Source organism: Ctenopharyngodon idella, chromosome 18 (genome assembly GCF_019924925.1).
Source record: "Ctenopharyngodon idella isolate HZGC_01 chromosome 18, HZGC01, whole genome shotgun sequence".
In the NCBI taxonomy this organism is placed as follows: domain Eukaryota; kingdom Metazoa; phylum Chordata; class Actinopteri; order Cypriniformes; family Xenocyprididae; genus Ctenopharyngodon; species Ctenopharyngodon idella.
The window spans coordinates 32,982,022-32,992,945 of NC_067237.1; the positions used below are offsets into that span (position 1 = coordinate 32,982,022).

At 43.4% G+C, this 10,924-nt stretch overlaps 1 protein-coding gene across 1 annotated transcript; it reads right to left on the bottom strand.

The window, feature by feature from the left end:
- Positions 1-341: 341 nt before the first annotated feature.
- LOC127500209 (uncharacterized) lies at positions 342-7,536 on the bottom strand. Its single transcript, XM_051871182.1, has 2 exons — positions 7,001-7,536; positions 342-6,804 (listed from the first exon to the last, which is right to left on the bottom strand). The coding sequence occupies exon 2, from the start codon at positions 6,540-6,542 to the stop codon at positions 918-920; it is 5,625 nt and encodes a 1,874-aa protein (XP_051727142.1). The 5' UTR covers positions 6,543-6,804; positions 7,001-7,536; the 3' UTR covers positions 342-917.
- Positions 7,537-10,924: the final 3,388 nt, after the last annotated feature.

Genomic DNA, 10,924 nt, shown 5'->3' on the forward strand with positions numbered 1-10,924 from the left:
ATCTCGTTCGTTTCCGGTTTTCGTTTTCATTCCTTGAACTGGTTCAGAGCCCTGATTAACGCCCATTAATCTGCATGTTTCCATCCACGGCACCGCCATTTTGTTTTCGCAAGCGAAAATGGTGTACCAGTTCTAAGGCTATGGCAAAAGTTTGAGCAAAGCATGCTAACTGTTCTGTCGTTGGCTGCACAGATGAGCACAGAGCACTATTTAGACTCGTTAGTTTGGATAGCCTGCAAGTTGACCCTGGCAAGATTGATTGCTAAAAAAATGAGTGTTTCTGTGTGCGTTTCTGAGTGATATTTTGAAAACTTTTTTAGACCATTCACAGCATTTGATAGTGTCGTGCTACTGCTTTGGGTCGATGCAGTGGGAAACGCGGGTGAAATGAGCCACGACAAGGGGATTCGTTCACAGAGTTTACTGTTCTGCACAGATGTAAGTCACAGTTCACAGCGCACTCACCAACAGTATCGTTCATGAACACACACTTTGTATGAAACTGATGTGGCTGCTAGGTGCTCTTGCTCCGGCACAGGACGGCAGTTTTCCGACGTGCGATGAGCATGCGAGCAACCCCAAAATCTAACTAAAGAAGAAAAACGTAACTTTACGCTCTATACAAAAGAGTGCGTAACTGAACAACCAATAAGAGACTAGATCACAGAAAGGGTAACTAAAATACTTAAAGGGGCCATGTTCTCTTTTCTACACTATTCCCCCTCTTTTAACAGTACTGAGTCCCTTCAGTAAAAATAGCATAACAGTAACTAAGAAATAGTGCATGTAATAATAAACAGTATCTTTAGTCTGGAAAAGTCCTTCAAGGCGTTAACTCTGAAATAACATTCCATAAGTACTAGTACTTAACTGAAAGTCTGGAACACAGTCATTCCTTTTTTTTTTTTTTTTTCCTCTTAATTATTGTATCTTGCAGGCTTACGAATTTCTCTTCCTCTGTTTGTCCTCTTGACTGTCTCTTCTTGTCCTAGGTCTGACATTAGCCCAAGTTCCCTTTCTTTTTGCCTTCGTCGACGAGCTGCTGGTTGACGTTTTCTTCCTTTGTCCTGGTTTTCCTTGGGCTCAGGGTCAGAAGAAACTGAATCTGTTTCACTGCTGTACTGGGTTGCGAGCTGTTCAGGATCAAGCAAAGGCTCTTGAATTATAGGATTACTAGTGGTATCTTTGCTCTTTTGCAGGATCTGACTCCTTTGACGCTTAACCCATGCTGGAATCACCTCACAGTCATAAGGCTTAAGACGGTCATGATGCATGATTCTCTTTTGTCGTAACCCCTGGACCTCATAAAGCACCGGGCCACAGCAGACAGATATCACAAAGGGCCCTTTCCAAGGTGCTTGGAGTTTTGGACTTTGTCCCTTCTTTTTGGTGCTGTCCCTCATGTACACAAGATCTCCCACATTATACGTCCTCTCTTGAGACCTGAGATCATACGTCTTCTTTTGACGTTGTTGAGCTGTTTGGAGGTGCTCTCTGGCAGCATCATGTGCTTCTCTTAAGCCCTTTTCCAAGTTGTACAGGAAGTCGGGAACTGCCAAACTATCTGACCTCTGCTCTGCTATGCCAGACCATAGATCCTGAGGTTGGTAGACTTCTCTTCCAAGCATCAGCCTATTTGGTGTGAATCCCGTGACTGCATGTTGGGAGCTACGATATGCTGATGTAAGTAGAGGAAGATGCTCATCCCAGTTTTTCTGATTCTGGTTCACATAGCAGCGAATCATCTGAAGGAGTGTGCGGTTGAACCGCTCAACTTGCCCATTTGAGGCAGGGTGGTAAGGGGTCGTCCTTGTTTTTGTGATCTGCAAAAGACTGCAAACATTCTTGAATAGTGAACTTTCAAAATTGCGACCCTGGTCTGTGTGCAGTTCGAGTGGTGCACCAAAACGGGAAATGAACTCATAAACCAATGTCCTAGCTGTTGTTTCTGCGCCTTGGTCTGGAATAGGAAATGCCTCCACCCATCGAGTGAATTGGTCAATGATGATGAGAACATACTTGTTTCCAGAACTGGACACAGGAAATGGACCCAGTATATCAATGTGGATCCGATCCATTGGGGCCCCTGCTTGGTAATTTTGAAGTTTGGCTCTCTTAGTAGGTCCTGCAGATTTACAGGCATTGCAGTGTTTGCACCGTTGTATGTACAAATGTACATCTCCACCCATGCCATGCCAGTGAAAACTCTGACGGAGTCGCTCTAACGTTTTGCCTTCCCCCAAATGGCCAGACTGGGGTGGGTTGTGGCAGGCTTGCAACACTTCTGCTTGCATTGAAACTGGTACTAGTAACAGCAGGGAAGGGCTGAGTCCTCCAGGTCTTTCCCAACGATAGAAGAGAACACCTTGGTGTAATTCGACTTGCGGCCAACACAACCAGTATTTCCTTACTGCTGGACTTTTCAATGCTACCTGCTCCTTTGTGGGAATGGTTCCACTATTTTTCCACTCATGCAAGATTGAGAGGTCAGGATCAGCTTTTTGTTGTTGAGCCAGCTGTTCTTTGGTAGTGGTTTCTAACCAGTTAACATGTGGCGCTCCAAGCAACTCTGAAACTGATCTGTTCTCTTCGCCTGTGCAAATGTCATTGCGTTCAGTGTTGTCATTGTGTTTCTCTGTTTCACACTCAATGCGCCTTACTGCAAGTGGCACAACATCGTCAACGTCTTCTTCAAACCTCTCCCAGTGGTCATGGAGTCTTTGGCAATGTTGACAACCTCCACATGGCAAATCTGAAACATTCTTCCCTGCCTGATAACAGTTACACGTATTGGGAATCTCACCATCACGTCTTGACATCGCATCAGCATTTGAATGGTGTTTTCCAGCCCTGTGCTCAATGACGAGATCATACTGGCTCAGCTCTTCCAGCCATCGAGCAAGCTGTCCCTCAGGGTGTTTGAAACGGAACAACCAGGTAAGGCTGTTGTGATCAGTGCGCAAAAGAAACTTCTTACCAAGCAGGTAGTGTCGAAATTGGCGGGTGTAGCAGACAACAGCTAGCAACTCTCGCCTTGTTACACAGTATCTTTTCTGAGCTGGGGTAAGGTGGGTACTTGCATAGGTGATAACTCTTTCCTCTCCCCACTGGAGTTGTGATAACACTGCTCCGATGCTGTGATTTGACGCATCTGTGTCCAGAATGTATTTCCCTTCTGTTGAAGGATACCCCAGTATTGGTGCAGAAGTCAATCTTTCCTTGAGTTGTGTGAAGGCATTCTGGTGCTCCTCAGTCCACATGAATGTCACTTCTTTTCGAAGGAGTTCATTTAGGGGGCTGGCCAGCTCAGAAAATGCCGGAACAAACTTCCTGTAGTAGTTACACAGTCCAAGGAAAGCCTTTAGCTCATGCACACTTGTGGGGGTTTTCCAAGTGTCTACATCTTTAATCAAAGCTGGGTTAGGGCGGATACCCTCACCACTGACCACATGGCCCAGAAAAAGGACTTCGTCTTTGAGTAGTTGACACTTGGACGGCTTCAGCTTCAACCCATAACTGTCAAGGCGTTGGAATACGAGTGCAAGGCGATCAAGGCTCTCGTCTACTCCTTTACCCAGGATAATGATGTCATCCAAGTAAATCAGAAGGGTTTCCCATTGAAGTCCTCGCAGAACAAACTCCATTGCCCTTTGGAAAGTGCTTGGAGCATTGCACAATCCAAAGGGCATACGGGTGTATTCATACAGGCCATAGCGAGTGATGAAGGCTGTCTTTGGTCTGTCCATTTCATCTACTGCAATTTGCCAGTACCCAGACTGGAGGTCTAGGGTAGAGAAGACACAAGCGCCACCAAGGACATCCAGGCATTCCTCAATCTTGGGGAGAGGATAAGCATCCTTTGTTGTCAGGCTGTTTAGGCGTCGATAATCGATACACCAGCGGACTCCACCATCCTTTTTACGGACTAACACGACAGGGGACGCCCACTCTGAGGAGGAAGGTGTAACAACTCCTGCTTCCAGCATAGCTTTGAGATGCCTCTCCTCTTCCCCTTGAAATCCGAGTGGAGTCCGTCTTACTGGCTGGCGTACTGGCCCAGCAGCTCCAGTATTTATTTTGTGTGTAACAACTGTTAGGAAACCAAGGTCAGCATCTGAAACGGCAAAAAGAAATCTGTATGAGAGCAAGAGCTCAACAAATCGCTGTTGTTGTTCTTCATTTAATGTTCCACTTGAAGCAGCGTAAAGGGCTTGGAGGTGCTCAGGTAAGTCAGTGGCAGTTGACAGTCTTCTTAGTTCCGAATAAATTGTGTTATCACTCTGCTCTTGAACGCTACAGTCCTCTTCTTGCTCTGTATAATGTGATGAGCTCTCATCTGGATAGGTTTCAACCAAGAGACCAAGACAGGCTCCTTTCAGCAAGGTGGTCTTATTGCTGGAAAGATTGCAAAGCCTTACAATCACCCGTTGCTCCATGGTTGTGACAACACTTCCAGAAGCCACAGTTTCTGTGATCAGGTAGGGTTCCAAAACAGCACAGACACCAGGTTTTGGATTGTCAACTTCACCCCAGACAAGACATTCACTTTCTGGCGGTAACATTGTGTCTGTCTCCAGGACCACTCGTGCGACATGGTAGTCTGTTCCATCACCTCCGACAATCTTAGCGGGAACCAACTCTTCCTCAATGAAAACTCTGCCACTAGAATGGATTGTTATGTTTGCAGCCTGCAGGAGGTCTAGGCCCAAAAGAACAGAGTCACGTATCGGAGCCACAAAGACTTCCCATTCTGCACTCCATGTACCGATTTGGAATTTAACTTTTAGTCCAGCTTTGGCGCTCATGTCTTTCCCTGATTCTGCATTATGGAGACATGTCTGTGTTAAAGCTGTCTGCTTATTTAAGGGAAACTGCTGATACAAGGTTTCTGAGATAACCGTCGCTTCAGCTCCTGTGTCTACAACGGCTTTCACTGGAATGCTGTTCACAGTTGCATCAATGAGCAAGCTTGGGCCTCTACTTGTAGTGCGTCCCACCTGTGGTGTAGGGGACTGGCTTCTCCAGCTTACTACATCCCTTGGAGCAGTACTGCGGTTCTGCTCCTTACTACTTTGACTGGAGTTAGGTGGTGGGGTTGACAGCCTCACACACTCTCTGCGAAAATGTCCTTCTTCACCACAGTGATAACACAGACCTGTTCCAACACGGCTGGGACTTGGTGAGTAGGACTTGGTTTGTGCTGCTCCACTTTGTATGGGAGACCGACCTCGCCTCTTTTCCTGATTTGCTGCTTCCAGCTTTCTTGGCTCCTTGGCCACAGCATTGTCTAGTTTTGATTGCAGCTGCTCCATCTTCTCCATCAGGAGGTGAAACTGGTCAGCAGTCACATAGTTCTTACTAATTCTCTCCACTGTTTCTGTTAGGAATGCAGTTTTCTGCGAAAGAAGAGCTAGCTGGTCTGCAGTGATATAAGTTGGACTCTGCACCCTGCGTGATGCTGCTGGAGTTTCACTGGACACTTCATCATCATCTGCCCAGGAAATACGCCTGGCTCTGCTTTTTGCATCAACATCACGTCCCACGGTGGCTCGATAATTGTGCTCATGGGCCTCTACAAGTCTTTGAGCCTCCACTAATGAATGAGGATCTCTGTTCATTACTTCATAAGCCACCTTTTGGTTACGAAGCCCCTTGAGGAAGAAATCTGTGGCAAGTTGATCTTGCAGATCAAGCTCCACACCAGGGTATGCTAAAGTGACTAAGCGTTGTACCTCTTCTGCAAACTCTGCTGCCGACTCTTTAAACTGGCGGAGTTCTCCCAGCTTCCTTCTAATTGTGGTTGGGGGGTCTCGCTGACCAAAACGTTGAGTTAGCTGCTCTTTAAGAAGAATGTAGTCTTCTCGAATATGCTCAGGAAGTGAACAGACATACTTAATTGCTGCCCCCCTCAGACATTCATGCAAATAATCCACTCTGTGGGCTCCACTCCAACCATACTTCCTGGCCTGCCGTTCAAATGGTACTAGAAACGATTCCCAGTCCCCACTACCATCAAAAATAGCGAGCTTTGCTCTGGGACACTCTTGAGGGATGGCTTGGCCTTGATGAGGAAGAATACTGTGTCTTTGTTCAACGGCGTATGTAGGTGGCAGTAGCTGAGAGCCACGCTCACTACTTCGATGTCTAACACTTGTCTCTATGGAGGGGGTAACTCTGGTGGGGCCTGAAGTACGTGCTCTCTGTTGTATGACTTCCAGCTCAGCAGCAAATGGCCCACTTGTAATGTTGCGTGACCTCTCTGGATTCTCTGAGGGCAATGGTGAATCAGAGTAAGGCATCCGCCTCTCTCTGACAGTAGGCTGTGAGCTCTCACGGGTGTCCCACCTGGGCGCAGTGGACATGGATGTTTGCGGGGCTTGGGTATTACTCGCAATGTGGTTCAATATTGGAGCCATCATCTTTTGCAGTTGCTCATTATTCTTGTTCTGACATTCGAGCATCACTTTCACCCAGTCTGGAGGTTGGTCAGGATCAGGGGCTGCTGCTGCCATTGCTCTTTGGTGTAAATCTTCCTGGGACATGTTTTAATATTTCTCTATTTACTATCTCTCTTGTTTCTATTGTTATTTTTCTCTCTCTTTCTTTTCTTTTTTCTTTGTTTTTTTTCTTATATTTATCTTTTTTCTTTTTTTTCTTTTATTATTATTATTATTATTTTTTTTTTTTTACAGTCAATTATCTTCACAGACGTCCTCCAGGAGCATTTATTTTTCTAATGCCTCTGACAGTTCACAGTGTAGTTGAGTCAACACAGTTCTCATCGGGCGCGATGACGTCAGCCACCTCGCGCCTCCGGCCTGGTCTTGAAGAATGGTGAAGCGTTTTTTTTTTTAATATATATATATAGTTTTGTCTTAATTTGTTTTTCAGTCAGTTATCCTCACAGACGTCCTCGGAGCATTTGATTTTCTTAATGTCTCTGGCAATTTAGTGTAGTTGAGTCAACACGGTTCTCATCGGGCGCGATGACGTCAGCCACCTCGCGCCTCCGGCCTGGTCTTGAAGAAGCGCTAACAAATTAGCTTGCGACTGCAACATCCACTGTTGTCATATGTTATTTTGCCAATATCCAAAATCCCTCTGGGTTAATTTACGGAGTTTCAAACACATCCAGATAAATCCCCGCTTCTGACACCAGTTGTCGTGCTACTGCTTTGGGTCGATGCAGTGGGAAACGCGGGTGAAATGAGCCACGACAAGGGGATTCGTTCACAGAGTTTACTGTTCTGCACAGATGTAAGTCACAGTTCACAGCGCACTCACCAACAGTATCGTTCATGAACACACACTTTGTATGAAACTGATGTGGCTGCTAGGTGCTCTTGCTCCGGCACAGGACGGCAGTTTTCCGACGTGCGATGAGCATGCGAGCAACCCCAAAATCTAACTAAAGAAGAAAAACGTAACTTTACGCTCTATACAAAAGAGTGCGTAACTGAACAACCAATAAGAGACTAGATCACAGAAAGGGTAACTAAAATACTTAAAGGGGCCATGTTCTCTTTTCTACAATAGCAATCATAAACGTTAGCCTTTTGTGTATGGCTCTATTTCGCAAACAGGTACGCTATATATAGTGGGTGTCCATACGGTTTTGCACAAAAGATTAACGCACATGCGGTCGATGAGTTGAATCATCTCCACAGCAACTACATAAATGTATCCACTATCCATTCAGAAACATCCATTCTATAAGTTGTAACTTCTTCCTGAGTCTCTCCATCAGTGTCCCACACGGTTTGAACAATGTAAGGCTGAACACCGTTACTGACAATCGTCATTTTGGCTGCGTGAGATTCTCCAGCTTTGTTGTTGTTGAGCAACCGAAGCGCGAGCTGTTAAAGCTCCGCCCTCTTTTGGAGCAGCAGTTCATTTGCATTTAAAGGGACACACACAAAAACGGCATGTTTTTTCTCACACCTAAACAGGGGCAAATTTGACAAGCTATAATAAATGATCTGTCGGGTATTTTTATCTGAAACGTCACAGACACATTCTGGAGACACCAGAGACTTATATTACATCTTGTTAAAAGGGGCATAATAGGTCCCATTTAAAATCTTCAAGTGTGTGGCCAGCCTAATCAGTTGGGGATGAAGCAGTTGCAAGGGCAATTTAGGTTCATGCAATCCTAATAATTTGACCCAGGTTCAATGAGTCAAGATAATTTGATGTGCAGCTGTTCTTAAGCAGCCCTAAAGGTCAATCATGGATCACATCGATCCACCATGGCACCATACGTGCTGTTTAATGCGTTTGAGATGTGGTGTTTTCCTCAGTTCATAATTTATATTTAACAGCTATATTCTCCTCTGTAAATGTTAGAAAGTCATGCAAATATTTCCATTTTGCTGTTATAAGTGGATGAGACTAATGCAAGCGAGTGTCTGCTAGAGGTTGACAGATAGTGGATTTTACCGATACCGATAACTAGGTTGGGCCGTACTTGCTGATAATGATTAATCAACCGATAGTTTTTAAAATGGATACTGGATAAAAAAACAAACATAACATTCCAAATAAAACAATGCTGAAATGAAATGTGCAAAATGAAAAATATATAAATATGAATATATTAAAGTGAGAAGTTCTACAGAACAAATTCTACAGAAAATAATTTAAACGTTAAAATATTACAGGTCAAATGTGTTTCTTTAGCTATAACTTTAAATTTCATAGGTAACTCTTTGCAAGTCCCATTTGTTAACCAGGATGTATTAGCTAGCTTACATGAACTATATGCATTATGCAATATACATTTTTACAGTATGTATTAATATTTGAGCAATACAATTGTACCTTGACCATTCATGTTAGTTCATATTGCATTAACTAAGGTTAACAGATAAAATAAAAATTAAAACTCAATTTAAAAATGTATTAGTAAATGTTGAAATTAACAAACTAACTATGAACAATACTTCTACAGCATTTATTAACCTTAGTTAATGTTACAAATGGAATCTCATTGTAAAGTGTTACCATTTCAAATAAATCCAAACAGTCATGCTTAAAGATGGCCATCTTTAAATATCTACGCAAAGGCCAGAGCATTAAAATGACAATTACATTACAACACTTGATGATTATCTAATCAAAATAACAAAATATGTATTGCAGTGATGACAAAAAAAAAAATCGAATGTGTTTCTGATTTGTTTATGTTAACATATCAATGTTGAGAAAGCAATCACGTCACTAGCTTTAAATATGCAACTTAGCCGGCAAATGAATGCATATATAAGTGACCAGCTGGATATAAACTAATGCAAATAGTTGGTAACAATTGCGACATTAAACATTTGGGTTGGGTTTGTCACATTTGTCACAACATACTGCTGTTCTTTCTCTGCTAATGCAGCATTTAGTCAACAAACTGATTACTTTATAATGATATGGCAACATGTACTGTAGTGTTCTGTATTCATACCGTCGCGCTGTCGGTGCGTGCTTACCCCGTGCAGCTTGCAGCATCACGTGTCAATATAAACAACTCGAGGCGCCAGTGATAGTTTTTATTTCACCTCTAGAGGCCGCTCTCGTTCTGTGTAATGGCAGCACACGCTTCTCAGCACTCTCTACTGTGTAATAACAGCGCACCCTTTTCAACCGCTCCAGCAATGGACGCAACCTGGAAAAACTATTGGTATGGATTTTTGCCGATAACCGATTGTTCCACCAATCAACTATTGGTGCCGATTAATCGGCAAAACCGATGAATCGGTCGACCTCTAGTGTCTGCTAAACGTCACAGTGAAAGAGCGCTTGCTCTGCACATGCGCGCCAAATAGATGGATTGCAAAAGAGTAGGAGAGCAATAATTCTGACTAAAATATATATTTTGCTAAAATATTTGTTGTTGGACATTTAATGTGCCTTTATTTTACTCCTACAAGTAAGGATAGCAGTAACAGTAAAAAACAACAACATTGTAATGGGGTAAATCAAATGTATGCTAATATAGGCCTAATTAGTAATGGTGTGTTCAAGTCCTCCTGGGAAGTTCGTATTTACCAGGTGGGTAGTTGTGTTTACAACGTCAGGTGCGTTCAAGTCACTTTCGTCGGAGCAAGATGGCGGTGTACATTCTCTTCATTAACTACACAAAAATACAGCAAGGTTTTTAAAATCTACTTCTAGAAAATGAAGAACAAAGAATGTGCATCAGGTGTGTTTTGCTTTATTATGTTTTTAATTAATTTATGAAGCCACTGTAAACTTTATCGTTACATATTATGTTATATTGCAACGCTATTATATTTTGTGCAGAGAATTAGTTTATTTTGTTGTAAATAAAAAAGCCTGACAATGTCACTGCTAAATATTGTGGTATTCCACCATGTTTCTCACAGATATGTCCCCATCTCGAAAAGATCAGGGCTTAAAGAAAATCCCAAGCTTCCCACTATTTACGACTTTGTGATGGCATTCATGTGCGTTTAACTCCTAAATACGATCTTTTCGACATGACTTATACGCACCATAAGCGCAGATCATGAGGTACTCACTACATTTCCCATAATCCCTCCTGGCTCACACCTGCACACACTTCACAATCATCCACACCTGCCATCATTCTCCCTCATCAGATCCACTCCATTTAAGCAGTCTAACCCCAGTTCACTTGGTCTGGTCTCGTCGTTGTACACCGAACTATACTTGATCACTTACCTTTGGATTACCTGCCTGAGTATCCCCGTCTCAAGCGGTCTTGTCCTCCGTCCTCTTCGGTCTTCTACGTGTCATCATCCTGCCAGTCTTCAGCCACCAAGTCATCTCTCATTTCAGTCTGCAACCACATAAGACCTGTCAAATACAAGCCAGTATCACCATAATGATCTGCTTTCCAGAGACTCACCTGTTAACACCCTGTGTGTTGTTCAATAAACTCTATTCAGATTTG